The 15,570-nt window shown below is 44.0% G+C and overlaps 1 protein-coding gene across 1 annotated transcript in view; it reads left to right on the top strand.

The window, feature by feature from the left end:
* Window positions 1–14,314, top strand: part of LIN7C (lin-7 cell polarity scaffold C) — a 189,897-nt gene extending 175,583 nt beyond the window's left edge. Inside the window, exon 5 of the mRNA XM_078684205.1 lies at window positions 10,784–14,314. Coding sequence (XP_078540331.1) covers window positions 10,784–10,939 — 156 coding nt within the window. The 3' untranslated portion in view covers window positions 10,940–14,314. The remainder of the gene's footprint in view (window positions 1–10,783) is intronic.
* Window positions 14,315–15,570: the final 1,256 nt, after the last annotated feature.

Genomic DNA, 15,570 nt, shown 5'->3' on the forward strand with positions numbered 1-15,570 from the left:
TCTAGTTGTTCTTTAGAACACTCTGGGAAGCTGCAGTAGAATACAAAGGCATCAACAGACAGGCTGCTCCTGTTGAAATATAACAGGAAGATATTGGAGAGCACACTTGAAACAGGTCCTAATTTTTCTTTCTACAGCACTAACAATAATTTCTATGACCAATTGAACCCCATCATTGTGTTCCTTTTTTAAATTAAGTGTTTTAAGTGTTACCAGTTTATTCCAATCAATATGGCGTCAGGTGTGCCAAACATTTGTCATAAGTAAGGCTGTTCGCCCTCTAGTTTTTCTTTAGAACACTCCGGGAAGCTGCAGTAGAACACAAAGGAATCAACTGACAGTCTCTGCCCTTGTTGGATGTACATGTTTTACTGAGAATGTCAGACTTCATTCTCACATGACTGAGAAAGATAATGTGAATTTACAGAAAATATGCTCTTAATTTAGCTTCTGAAGCACCTTCCAAAACTCTATGGGACAAGCATGTGAAAATAGTTTTCTCTCAAACATGATTCATGACATCCCAGCTGAAGGATTTTCACAGGGTACAATCACCTTGGAACACACCACAATTCCTGAAATGAGTATGGTACCATCAACAAATGAATTCTAATGTAACTAAAGTCTGTTATTACCCTTTATAGTTCTCCTTTTGGTAATACTCAAAATCTTCGACTCACTACGATGCATTTCAATGGGGTACTATCATGTATATTGGTCCCAAGATGTCTGCCAGCAATTCCAGGATGAAATGCTGACAGCCAATCCGATCTGACGATGATATGTGTGGTTAGGCTCTGCCCAGATATGGGTATTTTTTCTTTTTCACATTTCTCAGGAACTACTGAACGGATTTACACCATTTAACAAAAAGAGTTCTTTCTGAACCAAGGGCTACCTTTTTGCCAAATTTGGTGTAATTCCGTTCAGAAGTTCGGTCTGTAGCCATGTCTAAAGTTTCCTATGGAAAATAACATGGAGAAAACAGGTTTTGGGCCCCCCCTTTTTTCTCGGCCCCAGCTTGCCGAATCACCCCAAACTTTCAAGACAGGAGCGGACTGGAGCGCCCCACGAGTTTTGAAAATTTTGCGAAGGTTCGTCAATCGGCGCCAAAGTTATTGGGAATAGAATGTTGCGATTTTCCTATGGTAACTAAGTCCTAACTATAACTACCTACTAGCGACCGCCAGTAGGTAATGTATATATAGATATATATATACATACATACATACATACATACATGGGTGGTCGTTCCTTTCAAGTGGTGGCTACTCAGCTATGGAACAGTCTACCACCGTCCCTAAGACAGGTGCAGGATCTCCTGGTCTTTAGGAGAAAACTAAATACCTGGCTTTTCCAATATTAGAATGAGGTCTACCTGCCTTGTTACACACTGCCGGTCCTGTGGTCTTTTTAGCGCCGGGACACTCTGTGGAGTAGCCGCACGCTTTATAAGTGCCCAGTAACATAACGTGTATGATTTAAAGTTTAGAATGTGTTATTGCACTCCTGTCACCCATTCGCCTGGAAGGCACGAAAAACTAGGTGGAAACTGATGTCAGCAGTTGACGTGGGCCTCTTATGGCTCCATTATTGTCACGCTGAACCATATGCAGAGCCGTGCGCATTGTGACGTCCTCTTAGTCGTAAGAGAGCTGTTGAAAAAAGTTTACATGGAGTGTGGTGCATTTTGATATTCAAAATGTGAGGTATCCAAAGGTCGATACTGTATGCACCAGAAAAAGCTTTACCGAAGGTAAGTAACATTTTCTTCTGATCAACAGGGCCCTTGAATGTATGATGGAAGATAGTCCGAATCCACTTCAAGTGAATATGGCCAACAGCTCTACATGTTGGTCTCAATTACAACTGTCACTGTTAAGATGCATACAATTGGTCAAAATGGTCCTAGCACTAAGTTTTAGCTATCCACTGGGCATGTTACCACCACTTTACTGATCCTAAAACTCAGAGATATTGACCAGGTAATCAAATCCTTCATCTGTGGAAATTTGTAGCCAAGCTTAAAGATATCTAAACTTTGTGCAAAAAGACGCTCAGGCGGACTTAGACCTATAGCATATTAAATCCTACTACCAAGCACTTCACCTGTCTGAAGCTGCATATATGCTTCCCTGAACCACTGAGGGTCCTCTGTGGATAGCATTAGAGATGCACTAGTTGAAAACCCAACAGTTCTCCATTATACACCAATCTTACTAACCAGTAACCCAGGGTTGCCAAAGATGTTGCATAAGCATACAAACGTTGATCTTTATGTTCACAAATACACCCAATTTTGCATTATACATTTATATGCATAGGAGGTCTGGGTCAGACCAGGCATGCATGTGCTGGAACAGTTATTGGCGAATGATGAAATGAGAAGGTTTCACGCACTTGAGGATTAATACAACCCTAGTACCCAACACCTGCAGTTCACACACTGTCTCAAAGACTGACTTTAAAGTAACCCGTGGACCTGCCTTATTCCCCAATACTGCATTATCTAAACAGGTGGAGATCAACATAGAGGGGTAATGTCTAGTGTATACAGAGTCATAATAGACGTCTTATCTCTATAGCAACAAAGAAAAACTTCTGTAACTTAATGCAAGGGCTCCTCGGTCATGAATTATGCAGAGAAGACTGGTTCCAACTCATATGAACACATTAAGCTGACATTAGATAAGTGCATCTAAATGGTAGCCACTTTAAAACTGTACACAGCTGGAAGTGATTGAAAGTGCACAAAGCCAAATGGACTAATGACTCCCTGTGTTGAACGACTTGTCCTGTCCCAGGCAAACCTAATTTTGGACAGCAGTCTGGGACACACTACTCTGTTCCTCTCAATACTTCCTAATACTAGGCATGTGCAAAACTGGAGTCTTTTGCTTTCGTGTTATTTTGTGAAATTTCAGGTGAATTACATGTAATTACACTTAAAAGCAAAACCAACATTTAGCTAGTTAGATTTTTTTGTTACGAAACAGTTTTTCTCTTCTTTGCTGTAACGTCCTATACAAAGGTGCTTGTTGAACTCTTACTATTATAGAACGGTCTTCTACACTTTCGTGTAATCTGGCATATTAGTTAGGGGACTGGCTAAAATCTGAGGTTGTCCTCCTGCGACCATCCAGTCAATCCTTAACTTGGCAATCCTATTTATTTAGATGATGAATGTCATCTTTTTTCCAGATAGGGCAGTATTTTGACTCATAGATGGCTTTAGATCGCCAGATGAAGGTATTGTCAGGTTACATTTTTTAACTCTAACAATTGAGCCCCTCTTTAAGAGGACAGATCAGCCACCAAGTGAAAAGTACCTCCTTGAAGTTAAGAAGTATTTTATGGTCATATAATGCCATCACTGGATCTGGTGGCATGAAGCTCAAAGGCCAGCCAGGTTGGAGCTGTCACTTCACCCATTAGATTGTGAGTAAGACCTGTGTTCTTTTCTAGCTGTTTCATGGTTCACTACTCTATGATAAAAGTAAGAAGTGTTTCTCCAGTATTAGGGGTGTCTTTCATAGATTCACATGCTTGAATATTCCCCGTCGTCGAAGTGGGAGTCCCACGGTACATAAAGATATCAATAATGCTAATATATATATATGTAATAACATAATACATAATAAAAATAGAGATAATACACACTGAAAGAACCTCCACAATGGTTCCTCCTTAGGAATGCATTATAAAGAGAAAAACTCATTTGTAACATATCAGTGTCATTATGTTAGTCCAAACTGCAGCCAATCAGGCTCAAGCACCCTCTAGAACCTTCTCCTCAGAAGCTCCAGTCCTCAGATTTTCTACCGCACGTCGTGTGAAGGGAGTCACCCTGAGCTCTGCTCAGTTTTCTTCATTCTACTCTTCTACTTCAGTTGTTTTTCAAGATGTCAAGTAAGAAGTCTTTGTTTAGGCCTTGCTCTTCCTGTGGGAAGCTGCGTTTGTTTGAGAAGGACCCCCACCAAAAGTGTATTTACTGTTTATATCCCGAACACAAGGTGGCTGACTGCAAGTTCTGTAGAACTTTTCCTGCTAAAACTATCAGAGACAGGGAAGGTCGTCTTCTTCTGTGGTTGAAGCGCCTTCAGGACAAAGACGCAGTTTTGTCAGACGCTGAGAGTTTCCAGTCAGGTCCTTCAACTGCTGCTTCCAAGCGTGGCAGTGTTCAGGAGTTGCCTTCTCCTTTTCTAAAGAGGAAAAAGCTGGCCTTATCAGTAGCCCAAGTAAAATCTACTGCTACTGTGACTTCTGTGTCTACGCACACGAGACCTGGCTCTCAGGCGTCATTTCCAGCCTCTACAAGTGTTGTTACACTTCAGTCAGCGTGGTTGTCGACGGGCTCGTCGACGACCATTCCAACGACGAAGTTGGCTGCTGTGGCTTCGTCGACGTTCACAGTGACGACGACGACGTCTGCTTCATCGTCGTCGACGATTGTCTCGTCGACGGCTTGCACGTCAACGAGAGCCTCAATCTCCACAGTCTCGTCGACGATCCCTATTATCTCGTCGGCGAAGAAGCTTCCGTCGACGAAAAAATCGCCGTCGACTCTAAATGTCCCGTCGACGAGTTCAAAAACGACGAAGGTTCCGTCGACACTGAAAGCTCCGTCGACCAGCTCGTCGACGACTTATATCCCGTCGACGAAGGCTTCGTTGACGAAGAAGATAACAAAACCCAAGGATTCGTCGACGAAGCTCCCGTCGACGAGGGCTCAGTCGACGGCTGTGGCAAAGCACTCGTCGTCGACGAATACATCTAAAAAATCACCGTCTCCGACAGCTGTGTCTACCTCATCATCGTCGATGGCTGCTCCAGGGAAAACATCTACGTCGACTAACTCATCGACGGCGACGGCTACGTCACCGGCAGTTTTGCCTTTAAACTCTGGAATGCAGCAGGAAGACGCAGCATCCACATCAGGATCAATGTCTTTCGCCACTATGCCCCTAGTGCCTTTGGACACTTCAAATTCTCCAGTCCTTACGGAGCCTTCCATGAGAAGTTTCCAGGAATCTACACTCCAGTTGCCACCTCCTACTCTCCAACCACCCTCACCAATGTTGGCTACTGACCAGGAAACGGAATCCATTGCGGACGACATTGTTCTTGGTGATGCCCACAGTCCATCGGACTTGATTATTAAGTGTCAGGACACAAGTTCTGATGACGGCGAGGAGGAGGACGATGACCAGCAGCAGGAACAATATGTACAGGTTCCAATGGCAACATTCCCAGTATCTCTGTTTTCCAACCTCCAGCATATGCTGGATGATTACAATAGGAGATTTCCTCCAACACCTCAGGGTACACCGTGCCATGCTACATCTGAGACAACACAGCCTACTCAGCATCAGCAGCAACCTTCAGAGCAGACGGCTCTTCCAGAAGGGCCCCGTCAACCTATCCCCACTAATTATCAACAAGATGTGGAGGATGAGACAGAGCCGGAAAGAGAGGAAGGAGAAGTTCCCCAGGATACGGATGATGACCAAGACCCGGATATGGCAGAATTCGATGACTATCGAATGCAAACGCCCTCTCCTCAGCCGGGCGACTCCGGTGATTCACCTCCGGTTGACATCGCTAGCTTCCATATATTGATGGATAAGGCGGCAGAGCGCTTCAAATTACCAAGAGCGCAGTGAGAGGAAGACTGCTTTCTCTATGATTTTAAAAACCAGCCTTATAAACAGGTCCACACCATACCTATTATCGAATTTGTGTGGAAGGAGGGAATAAAGATCATGCAGGCTCCTAACTCCTTACCTGCTCAACTCCCTCGGCTTGAGAAGAAATATAGGGCATCGACTGGTTCGCCCGCTTGCTTGCTCTCGCATCCTAAGCCGGATTCAGTGGTGACCCAAGCAGCGCAACGGCGAGCACGTAACCCTGCAACACCTATCACTGCTCCACCTGATAGAGAGGGTCGACGTTTGGATGCGATTGGGAAGAAGTTTTCATCCATGGCGTCTACATCAGTCCGTGCCGCGAATGCATTGGCCATTTTAGGTCGTTTCGACCGACAAATGTGGTCAGACATTTCTGCGCTAGTCTCGTTGATTCCGGAGACATCCAGAGCTGAAGCTCACCAGATCCTTCAAGATGGCAGGAGGGCCTCAGAAGAGATGTTCGACTGTGCTGTGGACGTTGCGGGTACTGGTTTTCGTATCCTTGCCAGTGCTGCAGCTCTCCGACGTCAGGGTTGGCTAAAATCCACGTCGTTTCGGCAGGAGGTCCAGTCAAAGATACTCGACATGCCGTATGACGGTGAGTCTCTCTTCGGCTCTCACATCGATGAGGCACTAGAATCGATAAAGAAAGATACCGATACGGCGAAGTCGCTTGGATCCTTGCAATTCAAAAAGCAGCCTTTTCGTGGTGCACGTGGACGAGGCACTTCTTCAAGCACTTTTCGAGGAGGGCAGTCCCAGTACCGCCAGTACAATCAAGGAAACCAGTGTTACTCCAACCAGCAGTCAAATCGTCAGCAGCAGTCAAGGCCCTATAGAGGAAAATCTAACTATAGGGGCTCCAACAACAAACGTTAATGACTTTCAAGTTCCGCAGAGAGTTGGAGGGCGAATCTCGCAGTTTTATTCCCAGTGGTCCATGATAACATCGGACCAATGGGTTTTAGACATTGTACACAGGGGTCATGCCTTGGAGTTCACAGAGATTCCTTCAAATTCTCCACCATCAGGCCCGCCACCTCCCCATCTCGAGGAACTACAACATCAAGTTCGTCTTCTGGTAGAAAAGGGTGCAGTCGAAGTGGTTCCTGTATCTCAGCGAGGGAAAGGTTTCTACTCACGGTTTTTCCTCATTCTCAAGAAGACGGGAGAGTGGCGGCCCATTCTGGATTTGAGAGCTCTCAATTTGTTCCTAAAACAACAATCTTTCCGCATGCTGACGCTATCGGAAGTCTTGCGACTTCTCTCCAGCGGAGTTTTTCTAACAACAATAGACCTGCAAGACGCCTATTTTCATGTGCCAATCCTCCATCGGCATCACCAGTTCTTGAGGTTCAAGGTGGGTCACACACACTATCAGTTCAAGGTGCTACCTTTTGGCCTACGATCAGCACCTCGTGTCTTCACGAAAGTTTTGGCTCCGGTCATGGCTCATCTGCGTCTTCAGGGAGTTCAGATCTTTCCTTATCTGGACGATTGTTTTCTAAAATCCCAATCTCCGCTACAGCTGGCTCACGACACACGTCTACGTCAGCAGACGTTCGAGTCACTGGGGTTAACCATCAATATGGAGAAGTCACATTTTGCACCGTTGCAAAGAAGAAACTTCCTGGGAGCAATTCTAGACACGGACCTGTCAAAAGCCTTCTACTCCCTCGAACGTCATCAAAAGATAGTCCGTCTGGTCTCTCTCATCCGGTCAAAGCAGTCAGTTTCTGTGCGGACGTTAAAGTCGTTTCTGGGGATGGCATCGTCCTGTATCGGACTGATCCCAAATTGCAGGTTACGCACTCGTCCTATACAGGAAGAATTAGACCTGCAATGGCGCCAGGTGTCGGGGTCTTTCAACGACCTGGTGAGGGTAACGTCCCGCATGAAGACAAGTTTGCTTTGGTGGGAACAACCATCCAATCTGGACGAAGGAACTTCGTTTCTAGCCCAGTCTCCGGATCTGACGTTGACTACAGATGCGTCCATGGAGGGTTGGGGCGCTCATCTCCAGGACCTTTCCATCAAAGGCAAATGGACGGCGACACAACGAACCTGGCATATCAACCGGCTGGAGTTGATGGCGATCTTCCTAGCGCTCAGATCATTCTTGCCCGTGGTGCAGGGGGAGTCGGTGCTGGTTCAGACAGACAACACCACCAGCATGCACTACATGAACAAACAGGGCGGCACAAGATCTCAGCCACTGTCTCGACTGGCTCAAAGGATTTGGGACTGGGCTCTTCGTCATCAAATTTCTTTAACGGCAGTCCACCTGCCGGGGGTATCCAACATCCTTGCGGATTCGTTGAGCAGGTCCACGTCATCCACTCACGAGTGGGAAATACATCAGCCGACTCTAGACCTGGTTTTCCGCTGTTGGGGTCGTCCCATGATAGACCTCTTTGCAACCCTAGTAAATCGGAAGTGCCGATCCTTCGCAAGCTGGCATCCCCACCCAGAGTCCAGCGGAAATGCCCTCCTCATGGATTGGATGGATTTGCTTATGCATTTCCACCGATCCTGTTGGTGCCGAGGACGTTGTGGAAGATGCGCAGGCAACCCTGCCACTTAATACTGATTTGCCCCTCGTTGGCCCAGACAGGCATGGTTCTCAGAACTGCTTCTGTTATCCCAATGCACACCCATTCATCTGCATCCACGTCCAGACCTCCTGACGATGGACGAAGGTCAAATTTGCCATCCAGACCCATCCACGCTTCAATTATGGGCATGGAACCTGAATACATCGAATTTGCAAATTTAGATATGCCCCAAGAATGCAGAGACATTCTAGCGTCTGCTAGAGCTCCATCAACCATCAAAACGTACAAGCTAAAATGGTGCGCTGCATCCGATATCCATCCAATCAATTCCACTCCGGAGCAGCTTTTGCCTTTCTTTCTGAGCCTCGCTCAGTCTGGTCTCTCTCATGCCACCTTGAGAGTTTTTCTAGCAGCTATTTCACGCTTTCGACGCGATTTTTCAACGTCTCTCTGTTCATCCAGAATAATCTGACAGTTCTTTAAAGGTCTCTTCAGGAAGTTTCCTCCTGTTAGGCGCCCTCCTCCGGCATGGCACCTCAACGTGGTGTTGTCACAGCTTATGAAGCCTCCTTTTGAGCCAATTCACAGAGCAGACATCAAGTTCCTTACCTGGAAGATTGCATTACTTTTGGCCTTAACATCTTCTCGTCGTGTAAGTGATCTTCGCGCTTTCACGATCAAGCCTCCGTATTTGCAATTTAAGCCAGATGGATTGTCACTTCGTACCAATCCTTCTTTTTTGCCGAAAGTACCTACTGATTTCCATTTGAACGAACCTGTCTTCTTAAAGACTTTTTTTCCCGGATCCAAGATCTCCGGCAGAACAACGATTACATTCTTTAGACATCAAACGTTGCCTCATATTTTACATTTCAAGAACTACCCCTTTCCGTAAATCCGATCAACTGTTTGTAGCATATGGACGGATGCGGAGGGGACACTCAGTGACAAAACAAACAGTTGCAAGATGGCTCTCAGCAGCCATATCCTTTTGTCACCAGCAAGCTGGCAAGCCTTTACAGTGTTCAGTGAAGGCACATTCGACGAGAGCGATGGCGTCATCCACCGCTTTGTTTGCTGGGGTGCCTCTACACCAGATTTGCCGGGCAGCGACATGGTCCAGCAGGCACACCTTTACCAGACATTACTGTTTGGAGGCCATCAACGAAGCGGATACCGCAGTGGGGCAAGCAGCGCTTCGTCATCTTTTTAAATAAGGTGAGCCTCTGTTCCCTCCTCCTTTTCTTTCTGTGATTGCTATATGCTTTTAAGCTGTATGTTTTTGTCTTCAAGTTTGGAGAATGTGTTTAGCAATCCCAGTTCTAAGGAGATTACTGCTATCTATTCTATTCAAGCATGTGAATCTATGAAAGACACCCCTAATACTGGAGAAGAACAATTGTTACTTACCTGTAAACAGGTGGTTCTCCAGTATTGGTGTCTTTCATAGATTCACATGCGACCCACCCGTCCTCCCCTCAGAGGCTCTCTTCTCCTCATGCACTCTACTTCACTTGGGTGCTACGAAAATCTGAGGACTGGAGCTTCTGAGAAGAAGGTTCTAGAGGGTGCTTGAGCCTGATTGGCTGCAGTTTGGACTAACATAATGACACTGATATGTTACAAATGAGTTTTTCTCTTTATAATGCATTCCTATGGAGGAACCATTGTAGAGGTTTTTGCGGTGTGTATTATCTCTATTTTTATTATGTATTATGTTATTACATATATATATATTAGCATTATTGCTATCTTTATGTACTGTGGGACTCCCACTTCGACGACGGGGAATATTCAAGCATGTGAATCTATGAAAGACACCAATACTGGAGAACCACCTGTTTACAGGTAAGTAACAATTGTTCTTCACCAACCTGCACGGAGATATCGTGCTGGATTTACATCATAGGCCTTTTCATCACACAGGTGAAATCTCGTGGACTTTCCCATTATTGTCCGACCACTAGTTAGTATAAGTTTATGCCTCGTGTTCACTGCAACCACGCAATATTTCCCCTCAAGTACTTGTGAGGTTTTCAGTCTTTTTCCACTGGACTTTGAAACTGGATGGCTGTTGGCGATATATTTATTTTTTCAAAACAATTTAATAGCGGCACACGTCCTGATTTTAGTGTGCAAACTGACATGCAGAATACTGTGAAAACTACCAGTAGCCATGCTGTACAAGAATTACAAGACGTTTGCTCGGGGAAATCTGTGCAGCTTTGTAAACCCCATACATAACATGCTGGTATGTAGGCATTCCAGCGAACTCTGCATATGAACTTATTTCTGTACGTAAAAACGAAACCCTTCATGCCTTGGGTTTTAATGGCTAGTTTGTGTGTGCATTGGGATGTATGTATTCGTATATTCATGTTTATATGATGAGCACGACCCAAAGATTTGACTGTAACGCCCCTACAGATTTTTTCATTGTTACCAGACATGTATTGCTAACCTTGCTCTTGTCAGAAGCTACTGTGGTCTTTGAGCCCTGCTTCCCGTGCACGCAGCATTACTCCCTGTTTTCTGTTTCAGAGCGTGGAAGGAGAGCACCACGAGAAAGCAGTCGAACTTCTCAAAGCTTCCCAAGGGAAGGTGAAGCTAGTCGTGCGCTACACACCCAGAGTACTTGAAGAAATGGAGTCACGATTTGAAAAGATGAGATCTGCGAAACGTAGACAGCAAAACTAACAATTTGTCATGCTGTAAAAAGTTCCACTTTATATTAAATTGGTTTATTGTCTGACCGATGAATGCACTGCCCAAAATGAAGAAGGATTTTATTGTAGAGTACTCTTTGCAGTTCTAAGCAGCATGTTCTCATGTACATCATCACTGATGTTCGCAACGAAGGCTGTTGGTCTTTCTTATAAGAAAGGGTTATACGTTTACGTGGGCACTTACATATCTTGTCTAAACTTTGTGCGCAAACCTAAAGTTTGTGATATGCATTTTCAATAGGTAAAGAGTACACGTGAAATCATCGTCATTCTGCAAAATATTTGTTTTTTTCTGTTCGTGGTTATCCTCGTTCACTGTTCAGAATATATACGACAGGACAATTTGCAATAAGCTTCGTCCAATTCTCATAGTCTATCACAGGGGAGGAGAAATGCCTGTTTGGTATTTTACATGATTAACTTTCACATTTTGAAATCTAACTTTGGTACAAAACATTTTATTCGTAAACTTTTTCTATTATTCGGCAGTAAAAGTATATATTTATCACTAACAAGTTTATGTATAAATGCATCCCTGCTGAAATAATATTTTGAGAATAATATTTTGAAAGATTATTTGATATATTTCCCATTTTAAACTGAGAATGTACTTTTTTCATTTATTCATTCATACAAGCATAGGGGAAATTTTTTAAACTCCTAACCCCCCTTTTTCTTATCCAATTTGATAATAAATTAGCAATAATGTTTGGTTCACTCAAACAAATTAACCTGTACATCTCAATTTTTGTAAGTCATCATAAATACCTAATTATATAAATCCTCACACTACAAATTCAGTGCAAAAAAAAAGAGCAATATATGAATTGATTGAGCAGTTGCAATGTGTTTGCGATTCAGCATTCAGGAATCATTGCATGTATCTGATCTAGGTTTGTGAATTCTAGTTCCAGGTGTCATTATTAGGAAAAACACTGTCATACTTGTGCTAATTTAAATGGAGATCCGGTAGAAATCCCATACTTCAGATTAAAGCCAGACGTGTATGGGTGGTTCCACACTTGGTGAGATCGTAGCCTCTATGACACCGACTCAATGTCACAGGTGTTGATGACTGACCTTCAGGAATCTTTTGGTTTCATACGATCCTTCTGCTACCAACGGAACATAACCAGCGGGCTAGATGGGATGAGCACTACAAGTGCACACTTAGGGCCTTATTTGAACCCGTGGTGGCGGTCCAACCACCGCCACAACCCGTGGTGGCGGTCCAACCACCGCCACACTGCAGGCCTGACTGCCGTATAATGAGTGTGGCAGTAGGATCGCTGAGACCGCCAGAGATCAAGGATCCCTTCGCGGTAGCTTAGCTGTCAGGCATAGTAATATGCTGGTGGTCCCACTGCAGCTCTGCCAAGCATATTACGAGTTGCCTTTTCACCACCTTTTCCAAAAAGAGTGGCGGAGAGGCACAGGGCCCCCTGCTTCTCCAGGGAGTGCATGCAGGGGGCCACATGTGCTCTCCTGTAAATTTGCACCCCAGTTCCTGCATGGTGTGGCTTGCAATGCACCACATGGTACATGCTGCGATGGTACCTGTCTAAGGTTCTCCTATGAGCCTTAGACAGGCATTGCTGCAGCACCATCCGCCATGGCTTTGGAATTCCTCCTGCGGAGCGCAGCCATGGCAGGTTCAGGCGGACTGCCAAATTCATAATAAGGCCCCTAGTTTATGTACTACCCTAGCTTGGACCCCTAGACAGGAACTCGTGATTTCTACCACAAACATTGCTCCTCACAAGATAGGACGGTTATCAGATAGAAAAGATCCTTCTAATTTAATCACTCTCGCGCCATAAATCTTCAAGCCTGTGTGTAAAACAAGATGTATTCGTTACATAAGCGTTTTTTAAATCCTACACAAATATGAAGGGGAGTCGTTTCCTGATGTCCATTTGTTGCCCTGAAGAGCAGGTTTTTAGCGGTGAGTGAGTGCCAGCACCTTACCTTGAACTGCTTGCAGATGCAGCCGGTACTGTTTCACTTAATGTCTTGAAACAAGTAGGGGCCTGCGCCACACTTCGCGGCACTCATATTTTTAAATAGCTGCTCCCAAAGAATAGAAAACATACACTTGACTTAAAACAAAAAAGCCGTAATTGAGGCAGTCTTTCTAAACAAATGTTGAAACGGTAGACCTTTTATCCTTGAAAGCTGGGTCTGCTGAGAGAGGGTCTTCTTGTTTTGATGAATCCTGATTCTTCATCCACGGGACCGCAGACGTGAGCTAAGGCCGATGCTGCTCCGGAATGGACCGTGCGGTTTTTGGTGAATGTGTCTAGTTGATTGCTGGCAGAGACAATGATGCATCCCGGCCATCACGCGGGTGTTCCTCATTAGCCTTCGCTCTACCACAAGCTGGACGACCTTCACATGTCTGTGTGCCGGACAATAGGCTTTATAGGCAGATATTCGGAAGAGGTTCGTTTTCTTGTCTTGTCTTTAAACATTGTCCCTCTTGGTACCAACAACAATGAAAAAAACAATTAGTATAAAAGTACGATTGTTAACCCCTGAAGTAAGACCATGTTTTTAAAACGTTTACTTTACTAAATTTAGATTCCGGTGCTAGAGATCACGTTGGTATTTTTACATTATAAATATCCAAACTTTAAGCAATTCTAAATCTGAATAGAGACGCTTCGGGGTGCCTATTACCTTTTTTTTACCTGCTTTTATCCCGTTTGGCCACTGGAGGTCACTGCAGCGCAATTAAATGCTCTGCTTCGGTACAGTTCCTGTGAGAGGAACCGTGTGATCCATGGATACATTCATTTCTCGTTAGATAAAGCAATCGTCCTACAGACTAAATAAATGTTCCATTTATAACAAGCGTCAGCAGGTAAAGCGATCAGGGTAAGACTACACCCCAGTTTGTGTCTGTAGTTATGTGTTGATGGTGAAGTTACCTTGTGTTCACCCGGGCCGGGTTTGTTGGTGGGGGAGGGGGGTTCAAAAAGTAGATCTGATTATAAACACTTTTTGCATGTTTGTAAACACTGATAACCGTTTCTGTTGTTGGTGCTTTTGGTTGTAGAGAGTATGAGACACTACATGTACTCGTTTATATATTTAGATACTATTGAGCACTGAATTGCATGATTGGACATGAATGTGTTTAGTTCAATGTTAAAGATTCCTGTCTTGGATCATGTGGTTAAAATATATATTTTTATTAAGAGATTAATGTTAAACTATTGAGACCAAAATCAGTAGCCTAGAGATTGTGTATTAAGATATTTCTTTTATTTAACTGTGAAACATTAGAAAAGTGTTTTAGAATCGTGGATTATGAAGAAGAGTGATAATAAAGGTAAATATATTATGCTGTGTATGGCTTGATTAATTGCTTCTCTGTTAAACTCAGCAAATCTCTTTTGTATGATGACAAACTATGCTAAACACCATTCTGATGAAAAAACGTGGCACAATTGAGAGCATAACATGGAGCACACGTGCCCCGAAAATATGGCAACATTAAGAGTATAAAAAGGAAATGGAGCATCTGCAAAGAGCTACTGGGCCACTCAGTTGCTGCTTGTTGCCAATCGCCCATGTTGAAAAGATGAATTAAAAATTCTAAAATGGCAGCCGGTCGGTGCATTACTCATGATGCATGCGCATTCACCGGCAGACACTTTGGTATGTTTTTCTTTATTAGAAAACCCATTCCAAGATGGCCACCCATTGGTCCGAAAGTGTCGTGCCACACTGACCACCATTTGCCTCTATCTGTATCATCCCGCATTTAGTTGTTGTGAGCCCCAGTAGGCATTATTTCAGTCCACTTTCCATGCCCTTTCCAACATTGCAAAATTCAAACACAATGGCAGTGAAAGTAAAATTGCACTGCACAGGCTCAATCTAGCCATTGCTAAACTAGTGGCGCTTAACTCCTGGTGGTCTAACTGCCTCAAACTCCACTCAAAAACACTTGTTTTGAAACGTAGAATCCTATGAGAAGCACTCTAAATTTGTCTCAATATATCTTAATTAAAAAAAATGTCCCTGTCATGCTTAGGATGGCTTATCTGTGTACAGTACGAAGATACAAGAAGTAGGAAAAAATATGATTTCTGCTTCTGAAGATTAAAGGCGTTTTTCATTGGATGATCCTGGAAGCAATACGTCGTATATCTTATATTTAATTTTCCTGCTGAGAGGACAAATATGTTGGTCTTTTTTGTCTTGACTTCCATGAATTAGATAGTTCAATACAGATTTGAAGCGCCGCACACAGGATTCTATGTTCCCAAAACTGTAGACAAGTCAGGGGAAGCACAAGTGTTGATTATTATTACTCATACAGTGTTGAAGTTGTTTAATATGGCGGCTATCGTTAGCACCCTGTGAAGAGTGAACTGGAAAGGAGGGCGATTGCAGGGGGGTAGGAGACACTAAAATTCGGGGGGGGGGGGCAGGGACAACCTTGTGGACTTTCCTGTGACCCTATACAAATCACCGCCCGTTAAACAAATACAATCGCATACTTTCGAAGTGAAATATTAAGAAAAGCAGGCATGTTGTCACAATTTTCATTTATGCTTTATTGTTATTTACATTCATATAGTAATCACACCA

Source organism: Lissotriton helveticus, chromosome 3_2, assembly GCF_964261635.1.
Source record: "Lissotriton helveticus chromosome 3_2, aLisHel1.1, whole genome shotgun sequence".
Lineage (NCBI taxonomy): Eukaryota > Metazoa > Chordata > Amphibia > Caudata > Salamandridae > Lissotriton > Lissotriton helveticus.